A 22,494-nucleotide genomic window follows, 5' to 3' on the forward strand; every position below is an offset into this window, starting at 1 on the left:
CCCTGGTGGCTGGCTGCAGTATAGGTCATAAATCCCTCCCCCTCCATGTTAGCGGATGGGACATAGGCCAAACTAAAAAGTCAAAGTACACGTCTAATAAAAAAGGCCTGAGACATCATGATTGACAGCTGCTCTGAGTGAATTAGTCGCAGCCGGAGGCTCGGGAATTGTACGAGAGAGGAGATGTAACTTTAACTTTTCATAACCGTCACGAGTCTGTGTAATAGAACATGTGTCAATATTATTATAAATGTAGTTATAGAGATATGGTTAGTTGTTTTGTCTTTCTAGCCAAACAGCTACCGTGGTGCTAAGGTAGCAGCTAGATGGCTCACGCTAACAAGCTTCGTCCATGCTCGGCTCATGATTGGCTCGAGTGTGTGTGGGTGGGACCTTGAGAATTTGGCTCCAGTCCTCCGAAAACTACTGCGCAGACTCTGGTTCCAAATGACGTCAAAATCCCAAAATGGCAGCTCCTGTATCCAGGATATTTTCGCTTCACTTTTGTACAGGAAATGCAGACACGTCGTCCATCTATATATACTGTCTATGGACATAATAATTGGACATTAAGTGAAATATCATGGACAGAATCATTATTAACCATGTACTCTTACACTTACCTAAAGCCTACTTCAGATTTTATCATAGAAGTAAAACAAGAATCATTCCATTTTGTGCAAATGTAATTGCCACTTGTGGCCACTGTTCAGCAAAAGTTATGTAGTCTCGCTTCAAGACTTTAGTTATTTTACTGTAACTTATGTTGGGCTGCACCTCGAGGTTGCTCGTTGACCTCCAGGATCCATATTCTTCATAAATGTTTGCATTCCATCTACAATGTCATCGGATTTTCCATATTATAATGTTGCTATTTGGGTCTGTTTCCGCACACACTCTTCCATTTTTTCCCCCTTTAAGGGAATTGTTAAGCCCCTTGAGGCAAATTTGTGATATTGGACTATATACAGTATATAAAATTGACTCGTCTCACACAGTGCATTTTCCCAATATAAAGTTATATTTGTTCTAATTACACAAATGAACTAACACACACTAAAAAACTGGGACTATAGGTAGTATTATTCCACCATAGGAGTGCTGGTTGTTTTCTGGTTCTCGGGGCATATAATGAAGCTGCTATTTGCAATTTCCTGTTTGCATCGAACCTAATGGGAATTTAGAGGCTATACACAGAGTGCATACATCATACACCATAGAGGTGAGAAGTGGGGTGTCAATAGGCTCAACAGCAAGGCCATGTTACAGGTTCAGTTGGCCATGCTATTTGCTATTCATTCATTTATTGATTTCATTCATTGATTAACTTGTTTTTGGAATATTTATAGATTCATAGATTGATAGATTTAACTTAAATGCACATCCTATTATCATTAATGAAAGGAACTTGACTCAAGCAGTAGGTTTAGGAGAGAGGGTCCACTGAGTGAGTGAGGGGGGGGAGTTTTTTTTTTCCTTCAAGGGAGTCGAATTTCCCAACTCCGTGGGTCTGAGAGTCACTCAGCTCAGAACTGAGAGAGCCTTTGTACTGAGAGAGAGAGGGAGAGAGAGAGAGAGAGAGGGCAGCAGTGTGACTTCAGGTCTGCACAGAGAGGCAGAGGGACCACGGAGTTTGCCGGGATTTCATCACATACGTACATGCACTTTTGGTTCACTTCCAAACCTGGATTTTTTTTATTCCTTTACTCGCTAAAATGTTTCAAGGGTAAGGCAATTCAACTATTACCTCAACGAGTACCTGACTTTACCATCCCTTTCATACCTCAGTTACACCTCAGAGTAAACCTGTGATGTTGCAGCATTTCTTCAGCTTTCTGGGCTCTACATTGAAAGACACATTTCACCCACAATATAATATTTTAAATTAATGTTCTGACTTTTTGTACTCCTGTTTTTTATGTTTTGAAGTCTGCCTAAAACTTACATTATGTGACTGATGTTGTCTCCCCAGGTGGTCTCTTGCCCTGCATCTAGTCCTGCTGTGTTGGCCGGCCGCTGCCCTGCAGGTTATAGAAGGTAAGATTCATGCTGCTGCAGATGTTTCCCAACATGGTAGCTGTAAAGAAATATACAGCTGTGGTGGATGCTCCCCAAAACAGATTGGCACTGACCCAACAAATGAATGCTTTATTAAAGGAGCTCTTCCTCACGTAGCCCCGACTAATCCTCAAATCGCACTAGAACATGTTATTACCACGGAAAGCAAGTATGTGTTATGGATCATAATTCAATTTTAAACTGATTTCTTTTCATTTCTTTGATGTTAAATGTATTTCGATTCAGATGACAGATGCCTATGTATCCTGTTAGGGGTCTAATGTGACAGAGTCTGTTCAGTGTATCTAATGTTAAAGTTAAAAGCTATATAATAATCCAGATGTTATAGATGCTCATGTGATTGCTTCAGCAAAGTACACAGCACAACACAGCCTTTCTGGATGTTGCGATTAGATCTGAATGTGTCCTGAAATAAGATTAACATCAACAATTACTCATTTGTTCATCGTGTAATTCATTGAATATGGAGTCGGCTTCTTTAAACAGAATTATGGCACCTTTACGATGCGTTTTACATTTTGTGTCACAGGTTTAGATTCCTTTGGGAAATTTGCTGCTTTTTTGAAGCGCAGATGTAAATTTCCTTAACTTTTTAACATGAAAAGGTTTCACTCTGTCAGCAAACCCTTTGCCTGAGCAGTGATTTTTAGCAGCCGTAACTAGGAATCTTCTAAATTTCCCAGTTGAAATTTCCAACTTCCGGCATCCAAGCGTTCCAGGTGCACGACGCCAAATGCAAACAAAAACCATGGCTGGCTCTCAGCAGTGCAGCCTCCACATTTTTGGGCATTTTTAAATAAGCTTTCTCAAATAACTTTTGTGCAAAGAAGATATAACTTTCAGAGATTGTTTACCATAACCTGCTAACATTGTGACATATTTTGACATCAATTTAGATGCAGAGCAGGTTTTAGTTGGCTGCATGATGGTATGTAACCTTATATTTTAATTAAATACAAGCAAATATACTTTATGTTGCCTTTTAGTTGATGGTTTGCCATTTATAATGTGCGCTTCCATTGTTGTGTGACGTCAGACAACTGCTTCTTTGTGAAGTTGGGTAGACGGATTTGCCCCAAGTTTACAAGTAAGAATAATACACAATATTTTAGCACTTAAATTAAAGGAGCAGGTTTGAGGATAGACTTCTGAGCTGACCTCCAACATGAAATGGCTAAAGAGTTGCTCAATTCTGGGCCGGGATGCCTGGTCAAGTTTTAGAAGACTGACCAAAAGGATGCAGTGAAATAGGCTACAAGATGCAAAATAACTAAGATAAAATGTTATCCATCACTAAACAGTCTTTAATGACAATGGCCTAGACTAGAATTTCATCACTTCTTCCTCAAAGACCCATTACAAGACCCATAATAAGGGTCAGTCCTCCTTTGCATTTCCATTTTCACACCCCTGTCTGCTGCTGTGGTTTTCATTTAGTGACTCCCTGCTGTGAGGCTCCTCTTATACAGCTCTGTAGGAGAGAGATAGTTTGTTTGTTAGGCAGTACACCGGACTTCCTCTGCCCTGTGTGTGTCTGTGTGTGTATGTGTTTGTGTACAATGAGGAAGCTGGAAGTGGCAGACGAGGCAAACGCTGCACCAGGGTGAGAAATGAAGTGTTTAGTTTGTATGGTAATGGTGCGAGGGGGGTTTCATCTGCACTGCACTTGCTTGTTTGTGTGCTTGAGAGCATCAGAGAGGACCGGTGTGGGTTGGTCGGTTCACACACACAGAGCTTTGAAGCGGGATGTTGAGAACACTCTTGTCCCTGTGCCAGTTTAATGTCAGCACGTGTAGGTATGTGGGTGGGTGATTTTTGACAATGGATGGCGAAAAAATTATTTTCGAACATTTACAGAAAGTCAGAGAGAATCCAGTGTTTCTGCAGGATTTAGAAGTTAGTTATTATTCACATTGAACACAGCTGTGGACTGCCACAGGCTCGACGGCTGGAGAGACTGTCTTGTGATTAGAAAATCATATGTTTTAAATTCCAAAACCAGCTTGGAATATCAGTGCTCCAAGTGTGCCCTTGAGCAAAACACAATAAATGGCATCTCTTTGACTCTATCACTGGGTCCTGGACGCATTGCTTATTCCAACCATATCCACTTATATTGGCTGTTGGTGTTCTAATAACTCACTATTACAAACAAACTATGGCAATGTTTAGGCAAATCTCTCAATCAAACCCATTAGAAATTATTGAGGCCTTCTATATGAGACACAGTGGTGTTTTCTATTGGTTCAGACTCAACAGACAGTATGTCACATGTATTTTAGTCAGCCCAGTGTCAATATGTTGATTTATGTCCAATGCCAACATTCAGTGCCAGTGCAGGAAGTATGTCCTATATGTAGCGACATGATAAGTAAGGGGTGGGGTTATGCTCAAACAAACTAGTTCGTATAAGGAAGCATCCGACCACATTGAAGCATACTTGATGCCTTAAGTGTATGGAGCTTAAGTGGTGGTGGATGGGCACGTTAGCACAACAACTTTCAGGCAAGAGACTGGAGTTGCCTCCTCCATTGTCACAGATCTACAAATAATGTTTTTCTTTGTAAGTGAATCACAATCTTTACCTAAACATGATCAAGTGTTTTAGTTGCCTAACCCAACCACACCATAGCCATAATTTATTGGCTATTTCCAGGATCTTTCCTAAATGCCTAGTTCGCACTACACAACTTTAACCCTGATTTTATGATCGCCGATGTTTTTTTTGCATCTCCCAGACAAAAGCCCCAGATCAGAGGTAAATCGGCATTGGCTCAGCGCTCGCAAATTGTCGCTCGAGTGCTATGTGTGAACTGTTTAAAGAAGCGTCTCGAGATAACTTCTGTTGTGATTTGACGCTACATGAGAATAAATTGAATTGAATTGCATTGAGCCAGTCGCTATAAGCACCATAGATGTGGGTCATTAGGGGCCTACTATGCCTACTACATTGTGAAAGTGAAACTTTAAAGCAACACGTTATAACATGTTGTAAAACCGAATGAAACGTTAAGTTTTGAACACAAACAAAAAGGCTTCTTTAGGTTTAGGCAACAAAAGTACAACTTCTTTAGGTTTAGGCAACAAAACTACAACTTCTTTAGGTTTAGGCAAAAAAAACAGTTAAATTTAGGGAAAACATTGTGTTTTGGGATAAAATAACTACGAACACAAAGACAACTACACATTGTTGGTTTCACACAGGATGCAAACTCTGGTCCCCTGGTTCATCATCCTGAATAGATGATAAAACCTACTAGTGGGTGTAGTAGGCCCCTATTGACCCACATCTATGGGGCATATAGTGACTGATAACGCCTATATACAACAGTCTAATTGTCTGGGTTAAAAGTCTGGTGTTTGTTGGACCCATCCACCATAAGCGGTCTTTCTCACTTTTTATACTACGTCACTAGCTCTTACCGTAGCATTTATGCGTTTACATTGCAGTCAGTGCAGGATACATGGCGTACAAATGTAAATCATGAAAGGCGTAGTTATCGCACGCTAAACACCTTGCGCATTATCGTGGCATTTATACACCTCTTCGTGCGAACGAGCTGACATTTCCAGACGTAGAACTCTAGCTGAAAAAGCAAATTCTTTATCTTGCTGTTTTCCACCATCCAAACTTCACCCTGTTCCCCCCCGAAAAGCCACTCTTATTCCTGCCTCCAGGAACCTTCACTTTCCATTTACCGTCGGTTGAGTTGCTCTGAAAGGATTCCATGTTTAGCCAATATAAATGATTGTGAGGTGAGCCCAGTAGGAGTCTGTTTTGGTCGAGGCGCTCCTCTGCGCCGTAAAACTGTAGTCACATCATTTTACTGTTACGATCCACAATATCCGCCACATTTTGGTTCCCCCTGTTGTTGAATATTTGCTCTATGAACCATATTCACCTCTAGAAAAATAGCAATGTCAAAAACAGTTATATTTTTTTTGTTTCAGTTGGTTCACTTGACCTTATTTGGTCTCTTGATGTTATACTGGAATAAAACTCCTGCCATGCTCCATTTAGTGTTTTATGAGTCTAAAATCCTGGCAGGCGTGAATGTCATAGAGCTGTAATGAAAGAGCCTCTACCTCAATGTCTTCAGTATATTAGAGAACCGAACGCCCTCGCTGCAGCGGCGTCCTGTCTGGAATGTGCCCATTCAGCCAGAGTGACTTTGATTTGAACACAGTTGGGCACAATGGGCCAACTGTAAAAGGTGTCATTGCCGTACTATGTGTAACGGTCAGCTCTATATGGGATGGGGAAAAAAATCAGTCACTGGAAACTTGAAAATAAGAATGGGTGTTTCTTTGAGGGGTTGAAAGTGGTCTTGTGGTTTCCATGATGTGATGCTCACTGGGATGATGTAGTTCTTTAACCTCGGTTGCCGTTATGTAGAGAGGAAACTGTGCATGGATTCAGAATGAGGAGAGAGAAAAACTGCTGTGTTGTTGCAGAGCAAGTTAAACTGATATCAGAAACATGTTTTTATTAAATTGTTTTTTTAAGATAAAAACTCAGATTTACAGCTCTTACTGTACTGCCTTTTAGGAAGGAAACAGAAAGTTTTCTGTTGTTTGTGTACACCGTTTCCATAGTTACAGGCTAAAAAGCGGACCATGAATCATAATCATTGTGTATCTGTTCCGCGCTATCTATGCTTTGGGGGCAAGAAACATACAAAGGAAGTCTTTTTACTATGTGAGGGAATCTAAAACGTCATTTACTTGAGGAGAGTGTTAACCTTCTGTTTATGTTCACATTTTATGGCTGTTATTTGACACAATTACATGCATTGTTATTGCCTGCTCTACAGGTGAATGCACAGAGCATTGCTACTTATTAAACTTATTTTCATTGTCCGTTCATTCGGCGAATATTTTATCAATGAATCAATTCACCGTTTTCTCTTTCAGTGTCTGAAAATAGTGAAAAATGCAGATCCCAGAGCCCAAGGTGATCTCTTGTCCCAAAACCAGAGTTTATCAGGATACTTTCAGATAAGAAAAAGAATAACAGCATGCTCATATTTGAGAAGCGAAACCCTGAAATATTTGGTATTTTTGCTTGAAAAATGACTTTTCTTTTTTTTTAATCTATAATAATTGAAATCATTGGCAATTAATTTTCCTGGCGATCAATCCGTTAATTGACCAACTGTTTCAGCTCAGGTTCATTGTAGTTGGAGAAAAGTCAATCAATGTTCATATTAATACTGTACCAGTAATATTCCTGGCGGTATTTCAAGATTTTAAAGCAACAATAGTCAAGGAAATTTAGAAAAGTAACATTTTTGAGGCCTAAATGTTTGATGCAAGATAACACAGGACAGGTTGTTCTCATACACCGTTCATAGCTTATGAAAAGTAATGCATGTCATTTTTTATATATCTCACAAAATCAATTTGTATATGTAGTCCTCCAGGTAATCGTGAACCAGGCAGTATGTGCATGTAACAAGCAGATATTTGTATTTGTTTGCAGAAAAACGCACGAAAAATTAGGAATAACTTTCCATAAGATATCATACGAACCGTTGTCTTAGGACAACTAATCTTTGCTGCAAAGAAGTGTCCTGTATTTACAGTATGTGTCAACTCACATACACCATTCTCCTTCTGACACACACTTTCACATCTATACATCATCAATGGTGACTTGCGGCATCTGCCGTTTGTTATGTCAGCCCACAATCATTTTGATCAGCGCTGCCTAGTTTGACCGTTTGATCGGAGTTTGCGAGTGATTGACAGCTGCTCAGAAACGGCAAGGCTCCAGGTCGGCTCTGATTGTCTGTTTTCCTCCGGTCTGTGAAATCTTGCAGATGCCATTAGGAGCACTGGAGGACACAGAGGCACATGATGTTTTTCAGATTACCTGTCTCATGTACTACTGTCAGGATATAGTGACCATTTTATAAAAATAACTTTTTTAAATAATTTTTGCTCCATTTCTACCCACTACAGCTTTAAGGCACGGGGTCATGTCATTCATTCATTCATTCATTCATTTGTTGCAGGCTGATTCCTCCAAAAGCTTAGTTTACATAACTGCTCCGAATTTAGATTTTCCCTCTAACCCCTAAAGTGATCTGGGGCATTTATCTTAAAGTGGTAAAATAGTCCCAAGTGTCCTGAGCACATTATGTCCTTCTTTAGTCATACAAGTAAAAACATGTCAGTGACCTTCTTAAGCTGCAGAGCTGTCCTACCCTACGAGGACTTCTTAAGGAATGGTAGATGATACAGAATTCACAATCATAATGCGAGGCTAAGGAATATTTTTATATTAATTTTTAAAACATTTTCTTCAAAGACACCGTGGTTAAAGGAGACTGATTATGTCCACAGAATGAAGTGGTGTGCATCAAGCAGTTAACGCTTAGTTTAGTTTTAGGATTCTGAGTGTTGTGAAGGGTAATATCATCATTTTCAAACACTATTACACTTGAATTACAATATGCTGAAAGGTTATTATGGAATTTTTGCCCAATGATGCCTAAAACCTTCTGCCTACTGAAGCTTTAACAGGAACAATCAGGGTTTTTTTCTGCATGTAAACGTGTGTTTCAAGAGGAAGGAATGATCTGAGTTGATGTGCATTCAAACACACCTCAGTCTAGTGTTGACTACCTGCACTGACCTATAAGAGAGTCTCAACAGAAACACAAACAGAGAGACACAAATACTGTACCACACTGCACAGCGTTTCACTTCTCCAGTTGGGAACAATAGTGAATTTTGTGGTGCGACCTCAGTGGGTGGATGTCAATGGATGGTACTCTGCCAGAGGGACCGTGGAGCGAACATGATGAGATAATATTTTCCTGTCTCGTCTCTCTCTGAAGGTTGTCTTTCATTCCCAGGAAGTTCACATCGAATGTGTCACAGAACCCCCCGTTACTATGCCTCCCCCCCAATGTGTGTCATTAACATTCGTATCGGAGGAGGAGATGAGTCGATGCGAGAAGCTCTGAGAGGTTGTTTGCTCTGAGAACAACACTCTGCAGCTGAGCAAACAATCCCCCAACACCCCACATGGACACACACACACGCACACACGCTGAGAGTCTCACATTCAATGCCCTGTGCCCTATACATGCATAATCAGGTCATAAGCGGATGTAAATAGTGCAGCAGCTTGTATCTACGATACCACATATTTGGAGAAATTGATTGACTTGCTTGGTTGGTTGATACTAATCAGTTCATCTCAAATGATCTCCGTTTGCTGTCACTGTAAAATAGCATGAATAGAAATTACTGTAACCTCAAAGAATGTGTAACAAGTCAGCTTGTTTGAAGGCATTGCATGTAAGGGAGTTTACAGTATTGGTAGAAACTTTTCTAGAAAATATTTCTTAAATTGTAAGAATACAAATGTTTAGCCAAAGTTCTTAAACATCAAAACTGTCTCCCAGTGCTTCAAAAAAATAAATGGGGTCAAAGCCAGGACAGTTTATGTAATGGAAACTGTCCCTCGGCAGATGTCCACCTCTGGCCTCCTCACAACTCCAAACAATGCATTCTTTTATCTCAAATATTGTGTAGGCCTTACAGTGTGGCATTGAGTGAACTTTTGTGTGTGTGTGCATGTGTGTGTGTTCAAAGTCAGAAGTTCATCTATAGCGTTAGCCGAGTCAAACAGTTATTGTCTTAATAACCTGTAAGGGAGCTCTCATGTTGCAGAGCTCGTGCTGCAATCACATGACACTTACCATCAGACTATTTTAACTTCATTTTATGACGAAATTGAAAATTTGTTTTTTTGCATGGCCAATAGTCAACAAACGACCAAATCATAACAGTTGACAGCTTACTTTTAATGATATTTAAATATACCAGCTGCAGTAATCTATAGTTTTATATTAAAGGGATCGTTTGGGTGTTTTGAAGTGGGGTTGTATGAGGTACTTATCCATAGTCAGTGTATAACATACAGTAGATGGCGGTCGGAACGCCCCCAGTTTGGAGAAGCAGACAGGAGTTACAGCACAGGAGCAAAGCAATGTACGATACTGCTGTGGACGGGGGCAGCAGCAAAATAAATATTTTAGACACCTAAAAGAAAGGCAAGTTTCTTATCATCTAAAGGACACTTTAATGGAGCTAGTCTGGCGGCTCGGCAAGGGTGCCAATGCAGTTGATCATGTCTAGAAGGTAACCCGCAAATTGCGAAATCTGATCTGAGATCTGTAAAAACTTACAAAAACTCTTGTGAGACTCGCTGCCCGATGACCCAACCCAATGTAGTTTACTCTGTTACTCCAACAAGACTTGAGAGTGGATTTCATCGTCTCACTGGTACCTGAAAAAAATAAGTCCCCACCAAAGCAGCCCACTGCGTTATTATTATAGACTGAATATAAGAAGTAGACGTAGTCACCGTGACGTCAACCATTGGGTTGTGGACTGCCGTTTTGAAGCCTTGAGTTCGGCGTTTTTGCTGTCGCCATCTTGTTTTTTTTGCAACCAGAAGTGACACAAGAGGGTGGAGCTAAGTACAACCGTATGCTGAATACGACATTTTTAGGCGACCAAAATGTTACAATTAACTTTCATGAACTGAAAACACACTGTGAAAGGGTTAAAATTGCAAGACAAAAATACGGACAACTCCCAGACCGGACAACGCCGTGGTAGCGACCTGTCAATCACAAAGTAGCCACGCCCTAAAGAAACCCTTCCTTTATGGTCTATTTGACTCTAAATGGGACCATAATTTACTAAATGAACATCATGCTGTATTGAAGAAGACTTGAAACTAGCGATTGAGACCATAAACTCATGTTTACAATGTTTACTGAGGTTATAAATCAAGTGAGAAGTAGGCTAATTTTCTCATAGACTTCTATATAATCAGACTTCTTTTTGCAACCAGAGGAGTCGCCCCCTGCTGGCTGTTAGAAAGAATGCAGGTCTATAATGATGCCTGTGAAGAACCTCCTTCCAGATGGAGGTCAGAGGTCACATACTGGACAACACAGGGAGCTTTTAGGGATCATTACTAAAGGACACTTCAGCAGGGTGGATAGTTGGCAACACAAGTCCTTTAATGTTTGAGTCAATCACAGTCTGTCCACTCAGTAGATAATCTGTTAAACTCTGTTAAGATAATGAAAGTTATAAACTAAATGACTAGTCTAGTCAGCTGTGTTTCTATCTGAGGCTGTTATGTTGGCCCCATGACTTCTCTAATGTTATTGGCTGGATGTCTGCCCTAGTCATTATCCAAAACTACCCTAACGTTAGTGATGCAGGCTTTCATCAAAAGCACAATGAAATTGATTTATAAGTTAAGATTAACAGGCGAGTTTGTTAGTGCCACTTCGCTCTCAGTTAGATTCCTGATGTGTTTTTGAACGACAGCTCAAACTGGTGCTCTGCTGCCAATATTCAACGTATTCTCATACAACAGTTACGGAAAAGTTATTCCTCCTTTTAGAAAAGATCAATTTAGGTTTAGGCAACAAAACTACTAAGTTAGGTTTAGGAAAAGATCGTGGTTTGGGTTAAAACAACTCCAGATGTGGTGTTACTTATAAGTACGTAAGTTGCGTGACAAATAAATCAACGTTGACTTCTGATTTCACACAGGATACGAACACCTACACGTTCACCACTCTTTATATTTCCTGGTTCCTGGATTACACTCAAATTTATTTGTGGGAAATACGCAAATTACAGTGCATTACTTTTCGTAGCTACGAGCGGTGTATGAGAACAGCCTGCAGTATTACACATTCAACAAACAGATAAAATAGCAGTAGTGTACATGGCCTCTGTAGCAGAAGCTAATTATAGCTGTCTGCCATCAGGCCTGGTTTTTAATGTGTTTGTTTGATAAGATCAAGCCAGCACACAGTACAACATGATTTGTCAATCAGCACGATGCAATCTGAATTCTACTTACGCATGCTCTACTGCGTTTAAATGGGAGCTCTGACAGACAGCACACACACATTCACAAAGATCCGTGTAAACATGTTTGTGTTCTCAAATACAAGACGAGATCCTGTCTGGAGAGAGATCAGGTACACATAAGACATCTACAGCATTCATGTGTTTCTTTTTGTGTGTGTGTCTGTGTGTGTTTGTGTGTGTGTGGGGGGGTCAGGTCAGTGGTTAGGGTTAATCCTACCCCCGGGTCAAACTCTCCTTCCGATAACCTCTCTGACTCCCAATTTATTCCTGTTTTCTTTTCTCTTCCTCTTTCCTCGTCCTCTGTCCTAAAGAAGCTCTGCTTTTTTCTCCTTCTGTCCCTCCCTTCCTCCCCCTCTTTTCCCATGCTTAAGATTAATATGTCACCAAAAGATTTTAATAAGCATACTTAAAAAAAACTACATAGCAGTGCTACTACTGATAATCATCACAAAGATGACATGGATGATAATGAATACCACCGCTCCCTCCTACTGATGTTTCTGCCACCATTACCGCCATCGGTTCTACTACCGATGACAACCACATGCAGCGGTGGACTGTGACAAGGTACATTTACTCAAGTGCAAAACAGAGTACTTACACTTCATGCAACTTTATACTTCTACTTAACTACATCAGAGGCAGATAATGTACTTTTTCTCCACTACATTTGTCTGACAGCTTGAGCTAATTTTCAGATTACAGTTTTTTACCCCCTTCCCGTCCAGCGAATGTATCTGCAGATGTGTTGATTTTGAATGTTTGTGATAAATTGAAGGATTAAGTGTTCTTTTATGTATTGAGAAAATCCTCCTCCTTCTTAAGCTAAATAAACTCTTTAAAAAGCCTCTTGGATCAGCTGGAAAATGCAACGTCACAAAGCTGAAAACAGGGCTGTTTTTCTGACACCAAGAAAAGTTGACTTTTTAGAGATAAATGCTTCACACAGGACAGCGACGCCACAAACATCTGATGATCTTATAGAATATGATGCATTGCTGTAGATTAAACTATACAACAGTATATAAAGGAGGTAACATTAGCACAACCTGAAACATCTACAACAGTAAAATGCAACAGTAATATGAATCCGGAGACGTCATATATAATAGTAAATGTTGAGATAAGCTGAGGAAACACCAAATACCACCCGCCAGCCGGAGAAAACTTTCTCATTTTACAGTTAAACAGTGCACTACAAGATGCTTCAGACAACATTTTATACCGTAAACAGACATTACATTAACATGTTATTGATTCATATTTGATCAGCGCTGCCTAGTTTGACCGTTTGATCGGAGTTTGCGATTGATTGATAGCTGCCTCTGTTGAATGAACAGCCAATAGGAACGCCTGAAATGACCTGTGATTGGCCAAAGTCTCCCCTCACTGATAGCATGTTTTAAAGCTTGAAAACAGAGCCATGAGGAGGTGCAGAAGTCTCTCAGAACACTTGAATTACGATATGCTGAAAGGTTATTATGGAATTTTTGCCCAATGATGCCAAAAATATTCTGCCTACTGCCGCTTTAAGTAAGGTTTTGAATGCAGGACTTATACTTGTTAGTGGAGTATTTTCACTGTGTGGTATTTATTCATTATATTCACACAAACTGTTCTGCTTTGGCCGTAACAACCTGTTGTTTGTGCTTCAGTAGAGACCTGATGGAGCCTGATAGACTGTAACTCACCGCCTCTTAGCCTGCAGGTAGCCACCCTTTGTCTTCACTGAGGTTGGAGGTTGAGTTAGAGGTTCAAAGAGTGTGTGAGCGACAGTGTGTGTGTGAATGTCCGAGCGTGTGCACGTCTAACGTCATCTCTGACATTCCGGGCATTTTTCTGTCTCCCACCTGCCGTCCTGGACACAAAGGGGATTCGATGAGACAGACAGGTCCTGTCCCACTCATGCAATCACCACTGAACCTTAAAACTGTGTCCAGCAGAGCCACACACAGACGGTGCTGCTGCCCCTCAGTGATGTAGCTGTAAATTACAAGCTGGGGAAACTAAAGATCTCCATTTGTTAAAGTCATATGAACAAACTTTTATGTGACCAAAAACAAACATCCGATATACTTTTATAAATGTAATTCTGTATCCTTTTTTTCTGAGGCAACTTAGAAAAGTTATAAAAACGTTGTTTTAATGCCACTAATTTCTTTAATGCATTTACACAACTTGAGATTGTTTTGGTTGTACTGGGCTCAGTTTTAAAGCTAGAGCGAAGATACTGGTGTCATATGAAACTAGAAAAAACCCAAGGAATCCATCGGTACCAACCATGTCATACTGGCTTGTTCTGAAGAAGGCTAAATAACGCTCCAAAGTCATGCAAAATTTTGGCGAGGAAAAACTGGCATGGCCATTTTCAAAGGGGTCCCTTGACCTCTGACCTCAACATATGTGAATGTAAATGGGTTCTATGGTTACCCACGAGTCTCCCCTTTACAGACATGCCCACTTTATGATAATCACATGCAGTTTGGGGTAAGTCATAGTCAAGTCAGCACACTGACACACTGACAGCTGTTGTTGCCTGTTGGGCTGCAGTTTGCCATGTTATGATTTGAGCATATTGTTTTATGCTAAATGCAGTACCTGTGAGGGTTTCTGGACAATATTTGTCATTGTTTTGTGTTGTTAATTGATTTCCAATAATACATATATACATACATTTGCATGAAGCAAGCATATTTGCCCACACCCATGTTGTCAAGAGTATTAAATACTTGACAAATCTCCCTTTAAAGTACAATTTGAACAGATGAAAAAAAGTGTGAGTAATTTGCAATTAATCACGATTAAATATTTTAATCGACTTTCAGCCTTAAAAAAATATATGACTTAGTTTTTCCTATAATTTATGAATTTAAGGGTGGTGAACACTCTATTTAACTTACTCCATTTTTTCAAGTTTGTATTGGTGCACTGTCCTCTACACCCATGCTCACTTCTGATTTTAGTTGCTGATATCCTCCTTCCTCTTTGTTCTGACACTGGACAAGTTTTGTGTTATTTATTTTTTATTCCTTATAGCATCAGATCAAATCCAGATCACAGCATATTTTTCCTGAAACAGTTTGGTTAAAAAAGCAACCGCCTCTAAAACAAATGACTTTATTCTGTTTTTTGCCGATGTACAGAGGCTTAATTAGTCATGTTTTTGATGCATATCAGTGGCTTTATTGGCTGAATCAGACTAAATGTGGATACTGACTCACCAGTTCACATGATAATACTGTTATATTTTAGTGGCTGAACAGCCTTTCTTGGCTGCTCTTTCCTATAAGAGCTTATAAACTCCATCATTTCCTGACCGAACATGGCCCAGAAATATGAAATGAAAACACACCGTAGGAGGAGCGGAAGAGAGGGGGAGGGATGGAGGGGGGAGTGCATGAGAAAAACCAGCTTTGTAACACAGGCTTCATTGACTACTTGCCTAGTGGCTGCAGTGTGCATGTACGTCAAGTGTCTGAAAATGTGCATATTTGGTATACCCTTACCTGAGAACAGGTCCTCTCTGTTGACCTTCGCAGCCCGCCCACCCACAGTTCTGCTTTAGGGTTGGTTAAGAGGATGTGTCAATCAAACCTACTGGTGAAAACCGTCAAATATAGTCACACACACACAAAAGAAAAACACAGAAATGAGTGGAACAGATGTGCTTGTTTTAGAGGACCATTAAAAAAATGTCTAAAGATAAGTTGAGTCATTAAGAGTTTTAACAAATAAATTAAAAAAACAACTTTGCCAGTGCTCAACAAATGAGTTCTTGTGTTGTTCTGGCACAAAAACACCAGCCAGTAAGCCAAAACCTCTTTCGCTCTAATTGGCAGAGTGGACCGACTCGCACACTCAAACACACACGTAGGACTTGTAAACACACGAAAACAGGAATGAACTCATTCTTACATAACAGCTTCAACACCATCATCAATCAAGCTTTATTTATTTTATCATGAGCATCTTTGAATCGGACAGTTAGTCAGACTGTTACAGAAATACTTGTCTTTCTTTCTTGCAGATTTTCCCTTTTAATTTGGCACAGAGTTTTTCACTTTTTTCCTCTGACGTACCTCCACAGCCCTTATGAGTCTGAGTACCTCTTCATCAACACTACACATCATGTAATGTTGTTTGTTTTGATCAATTTCAAATTGGATGATACGTAACACTATTACTCAATTAATTTAATGGATTTGGGGATTTTTCTTATTTTCAGTAGGTTTGCATCCATCACTTTTATTTAGCCTATATATTTTGACTTGATATTTTGTCAGGCACTCTCAGTCCCAGCATGTGGGGAAAACCTACACCTTAAAGGAAGTAGGATTGTATGAGGTACTTATCCATCGTCAGTGTGTTACCTGCAGTAGATGATGGTCAGCACGCCTCCAGTTTGGGGAAGCGGACAGGAGTACCAGCACAGGAGCAAACTGCTGTGGACGGGGCCGGCAGCAAAACGTATTTTAGCCACTTAAAGAAAAGGCCCATCTAAATAAAAAAAAAGTCTATCAGTTTAAGTGTATGCTATATTAAGAATATTTTCGCAGGTTTATCTTGCCGTGAGACAGTCCCTCCAAAGCCAGCTCAAACCTATTTGGTTTGAGCTCTTCTTTAATCAAGTCTGCATGCATTACTCTTTATGACCACTAGATGTTGCCAGAGTGCTAGTATGTGTGAACAAGGCAATGTTTCACTGCCTTGTGTTTATGTGTCCACTTAATTGAGTCTCCTCTGGTGTGCTGATTTTGAAGTTACTGACAATAATAAACACATATGCAGTTATATTTCTATATAAATATACTGACAATCTGATAACTGCATGGAACACAGACATATGGCATCCATTATAAGGGCCAAAAATGACTCTTAAGCCTGACTAGGACATATTTCAGATAATAATTTGACATAGTACCATGTCCGAAGCATCAAACAACTAAATGAGGAATTCAGCGTCTACTGGTCCCGTGGTTTCCCTTCGATCTCCTGAAGCCACTTTAAAGGTTATTTATGTGAATAAATTCACAGGATCTCCGTGCGATTGGCTTTGACAGTAAACCAATTAGACATTATTGTTGTGGCGGTTGCTACGTAGAGCGGGAAGTGAGAGAGAGGTGAAGGGTGAAGGGGTTATTCTTCCTGGAATCCAGAGGCCCTAAATGGGGTCACCATGTATAGAAAAAAAAACAGGGTCTGAAAACACCCATAAGAATGTGGCAGCTTTTCACCGGCTATTGCACATGGAAGTGGCCACTTTTCTTTTTGTTATTTGTTGACACCATAATGCCTAATAGAGGCCATGTTAACAATCTTACATCCTTTCATTTATACCCTTGAATACGACCATTAGTTTAGTAGGTAACGGCTTAGTAACCTCTGTCTGTACATTCTGCTTAGAGACAACAGCTTCATATCCAAAACACTCCTCCTCAACACTCCTCGTATTTACTGAGGATGGCTGGTCAGTTTTATATCTTTTAAAACATTACAAGGTTTTATAAACGATTTACTTTTACTTATTGGCATTTTGTGAGGTGTTCGTGTCATGTGTGAAACTAAAACATTTGTCTTTGGTCACGTGACTCGTCAGTATAGTCAGTCCCGTGAGTTTTGTTGCCTAAACCCAAATGTGTTTTTTTTTACCTAAACCTAAAGAAGTTGTAGTTCTGTTGCCTAAACCTAAAGAAGAGTAGTTATTTTACCTAAACCTAAAGAAGTTGTAGTTTTTCTGCCTAAACCTAACTGTTTTTTAGATTTTTTTTGCCTAAACCTAAAGAAGTTGTAGTTTTGGTGCCTAAACCTAACTGTTTTTAGTTTATTTTTGCCTAAACCTAAAGAAGTTGTAATTTTTTTTGCCTAAACCTAAATAAGCCTTTTTGTTTGTGTTCAAAATGTAACGTTTCATCCAATTTCAGATGTTATAACGTGTTGCTTTTAAGTTTCACTTTCACTTTAACAAAGTAGTAGGCATAGTAGGCCCCTACTGATCCACATCTATGGTGCTTATAGTGACTGATAACGCCCATTTAATGGCCTGATAACAGTTGAATCGGGTGGCTTTAAAGACATATTTTGTCCCTGGACATAACTTGTATAATTGCTAACAATTATAGTCAGAAAAGCCCCCCTCAAATCACTTCAGTATGCGGTTGTATGTGGGATGACATACCAGGTCTCACTGTGATGAAGTGTCAGAGTCTCTTCCTGACCCCCTCCAACCCATCTCATTCCACACACCCTTATTCCTGGCTAATCCATGACTAATCAAGCCTCTCCCCCTGGGGGGTCTCCTCCCTCACCCTCTCTTTAAATCTTAAACCTATCATCTGCTCCATTAGAGACCCCCCCACCCTTTTACTCCCACAACTAGTTATGTGGTAGTGTGCTCTGACCAGCATGGCTCCCAGGGTCTGATCAAATCAAGATAGCACCTACAACAACAACAACCCCCAGGTACGGCAGCTAGCAGAGAGAACAATGGAGTGTTTGCATCCTAAAGAGCCTAAATGTGTCACATGCACTGGTTTTAAGCATCTCTGATATCCTTGGATGCATATTTTTTTAGTTTCATTGACCTCAGCAAACATTTAGAGAAGCACAATACGACAGAACAGGCTTCCCTTTGTCATCACTAACATGGGGCCTCTGACCCTCTCTGCCTGATCAGTGAGCTGCAGCAGAGAGAAAGTCCACTTTATAAATGCTTCCATTCAACCTTTTGTATTTATGTTTTTTATCTAAATTTTAGTCAGGTGATTTTTGAATGTTATCTGATTCACGTGATAAAAAATGTCAAGGTTACTTTTAGTTTCACACGGGTCTCCTGGTTGAAAGTCTTATGTTTGTTTGACCCATCCTCCATCCCTTCCACCTGCCCTCTCACGCTATTAATACTACTTCACTTGCTTGAATAACGGCGTGGGTTTACAGTGGAGTTAGTTGAACGCCCGGTTTGTCACATACTGTCGCTAAAGGGGTGCCTCTGTGCGTCGGTTTTCGATACAGACGGGTGCTGTCTTTGCAAAGGTGCACCATATTTATGGGCTTTTTCAGGAGTGGGGCTTAAAGAGATGGGCGCTAAAATGGAGCGTTTCAGACAGAGGGGAGAATACAGGTATATTCAGACAGACAGTATGAGAAAAATGTTGTTGTTTTTTAACATAAACCTAAAATACAAGTATGAACCTGAAAATGAGCATGATATACCTCCTTTAAGGCACTTTCCTTTTGACAGTTCTGCTGTATTAGCTGGTAAATACTTAATAGCATCATTGTGAATGATACAGCTTATCCTAAATCTGTGTGTCTATAAAGTTTATTAGACTTGACACGCTGTACATGTGGCGTGAGGGGTATACCGATAAACTACAAGTATGACCCAGAGAACACACATTCAGATGGGAGAGGAGGAGGAGGAGGAGGAGGGAGTAGTGAACTAACTAACTCTCTAATCTGAGAGAAAAGGGGAGAGAAAATCAAGTCTGCTGTGTTGTGGAGAGCCAGAGGAGGGGGAGTTGGTAATTACACAGGGAGAGAGAGGAGGGGAGGGTGAAGGGAAAAGAGATGTCAGGGAGTTACAAACACAGCAAGAGACAAGGACGGACGGAGATAGGGAGGACATAACGAGAGAGGAGAAGAAAAGAAAGGAGAAGGAACAGCAAAGAAGCTCAAAGGTCGTTCCTTGACTATTTCTTGCACCACTGGACCTCCTGGATTACTGAGATCATCCTCTGCAGGACTCTGCGTGTGCATCTTCTCATAGCTGGACCCTGTTTGCACGTGTGTGGTTTAGCTGCAGTTAACAGGATCGGCGTGTTTGTACATTCAAGCAAGACATAGTCAGAGGATGGGAGCCCTTCGCCTCTCTTTTGCTCTGTTCTTCCTCTTCTCCTGTCCCGTCCGAGCCCAGTGGTGGACTTTACTCTGGGCGAACCCTAAAACCACCACCGGCCCTACTACTCCTCCCTCCTTCACTTCTCCATCCATCACCTCCCTGGGCCCTTCTGACACCCCAGGGACAACAGAGTGGGCGGTGAAGGAGGACGGGGTGACAGAGAAAGCCCCGGAGGGTAGCACTCAGATAGAGGGGTCCGTGCTGGTCCCGACACCCAGCCCAAGGGTGTCGATCTTTGGCCACAGCACTGCAGAACCTGGGGCTTTACTTCCAGAGGAGAACGCAGGTGGAGGCAGCAAAGCCAGGACCCAAAACAAACCACTGAAACACTGGAAGAGTGGTGAGTGATACAGGGATGTTGAAAGGAAGAGGCCTTTAATACATACCAGTTATAGTTTTTCTTTGCCAATATCTCCCATTGGCTGGATTCTAGCTCAGAGTGGGTTGCAATTGCTTCATGTTTAATATTACAGATTAGAGAGTTTGGATTTCCATCTAAACTTTCAGGCTTGTAACCCTTTAAAGAGAAGCAATGTCTGTCCATTTGTGATGTCACAAATATACAATATTTAGACCATTACACAGTTTTAAACGTAGCCATTCTAAATGTGTCCCAGTTTATTTCCTGTTGCAGTGTATGTAAATAACATCAGCTGACAGGAAGTAAACATGGACCCAAACTGTTGCCTAGCAACGCAATTCTGTTGCAATTCCGTTTAAATGCACTCAAACGGAGTGTTTTAGACAGAGGGTAAATACAGGTATATTCAGGCAGACAGTATGAGGAAAATAAAGTTTTTTTTTTAACATTACAGCATGTAAACATGTTCTAGTAGAAACACAAAATACAAGTAAGAACCTGAAAATGAGTACGATATGGGACCTTTAAAGGCACAAAGCATAGAGAAGCTTGGAGAGAGACTTCATTCTCTGCTCAGGTAGACATTACTCCTCCATATCTTTACATAGCTAATAGTTGTTTGCTGCTATATATATCGATATTGTATAGGCCTACAGTACCTTTTAATATGAAAATACTGATGAGTGCACCTTTAAGTAGGACACAAACTAGATGGGAGCAATATGCATTGTTAAATCCCCAAAACATGCAGAGCAACAGTCACTGTTGACGGAGCTTTTAACATCCTCTTTTGCAGTGTAATTGAGCCACTATTTATTAACCTAAGATTGTCTGTCATTGGTTCAGTAGTTCATGCTGATGGGTCAGTGGTTCAGTCACTTATTAATTCACATATATCTTAAATGTTCTCCTATAATGCCCCAATGTGTCTCTAATGAATCGGAACAGATGCCCTAGTTGTTATTTCTGTAGCTGGTATGTGACACAGGTGCCCTGCATTAAATCTTATAGAGTCTGAGAGAGTGGGCCGAGCAGCAGGAAACTTTTTGTGTGGCACAGCAGGGCCGAGGTGGGTTTAAAAGGTTATACGTGGCAACACGAGGGGGGTTGTTCATATTGGTTTTATAAGTCTCCACAAGCTGATCAAGCGTCCATGTGGCCAACACGACGAGGATTAGGTTCAGGAGGGGAGTTAGAGTGGAAGAATGTGACGTGAAACGACAGAGGGATCAGATGACTGGCTGACTGTTTGATTTGATGACTGAAGACATGAATTCAGTGGATTTAATGACTACTGTTTGAAGCCTGATGGACCACCTAACTGTTTTATTAATAGTCTGCTTAAAGTGTAAATCAATGAATAACGGATTTACAGGCTGTGAGTTTGCACCTGTTCACAGGCGTATTGAACCAATTTGATAATGAATAAATCATCAGAAATATATGATCAGAAATACGTGTTTGTATGAGACGTTTGTGTAAAATCTTTGTTTTATTACAATGTAAATTATGTTGAAATATCTACTCTTAAATCCATATCACATGATGTCATTAGAAGGGGATTTGACCAGACCTTCCTGGTGTTGTTACTCATTGGTATAGGCCGTGTGTGTGTCTCCAAACTACTGGTGAAAAGTATAGGCCTAACTTTTACTCAAGTACTGCACTTATCTACATTTATTTTAGGTATTGTAGCTACTTTACTTGAGTATTTCCATTATATTTAACTTTAAACTTCTACTCCTCCTTCATTTCACAGGGAAATATTGTACGTTTTACTCCACTACAATTATGTGACCGCTATAGTTACATTGCAGAATAAGATTTTACACACGTTTTACACAACAATTTTCAATTATGATGCATTTTAGATTAAAATATGCTTAGTGAATTTCCTTTGCATTTGTATTTAAACTACATTTTACTGAGAATACCTTTCAGCAAAGTAACATTTGGCCTTTCACCTGAAATTATGCATTTTAACACATTATGGTATTTTTTTTTTATTTAACTAAAAGCTGCATTAATCGACTTTTTGGCCACTCTGGGGCAGTGGGACAAGCTGAAAATGCAAATGCTCAAATCATAACATGATTCAAGCCCAACAGGCAACAACAGCTGTCAGTGTGTCAGTGTGCTGACTTGACTATGACTTGCCCCAAAACTGCATGTGATTATCATAAAGTGGGCATGTCTGTAAAGGGGAGACTGGTGGGTACCCATAGAACCCATT

The 22,494-nt window shown here is 40.3% G+C and overlaps 1 protein-coding gene across 7 annotated transcripts in view; it reads left to right on the forward strand.

Moving 5' to 3' along the window:
* Nucleotides 1-1,551: 1,551 nt before the first annotated feature.
* Nucleotides 1,552-22,494, forward strand: part of col15a1b (collagen, type XV, alpha 1b) — a 52,521-nt gene continuing 31,578 nt past the window's right edge. For 3 of the 7 annotated variants that reach the window (XM_037787943.1, XM_037787946.1, XM_037787945.1), the window contains exon 1: nucleotides 19,533-20,240. In XM_037787943.1, the coding sequence (XP_037643871.1) occupies nucleotides 19,853-20,240 (388 nt within the window). In that variant the 5' untranslated portion in view covers nucleotides 19,533-19,852. Of the gene's footprint in view, nucleotides 1,727-1,972; nucleotides 2,038-19,531; nucleotides 20,241-22,494 lie in introns of those variants that run through there. The other 4 variants (XM_037787947.1, XM_037787944.1, XM_037787949.1 and 1 more) reach the window with 3 other exon arrangements.

The sequence above is a fragment of the Sebastes umbrosus genome, chromosome 12 (assembly GCF_015220745.1).
Source record: "Sebastes umbrosus isolate fSebUmb1 chromosome 12, fSebUmb1.pri, whole genome shotgun sequence".
Lineage (NCBI taxonomy): Eukaryota > Metazoa > Chordata > Actinopteri > Perciformes > Sebastidae > Sebastes > Sebastes umbrosus.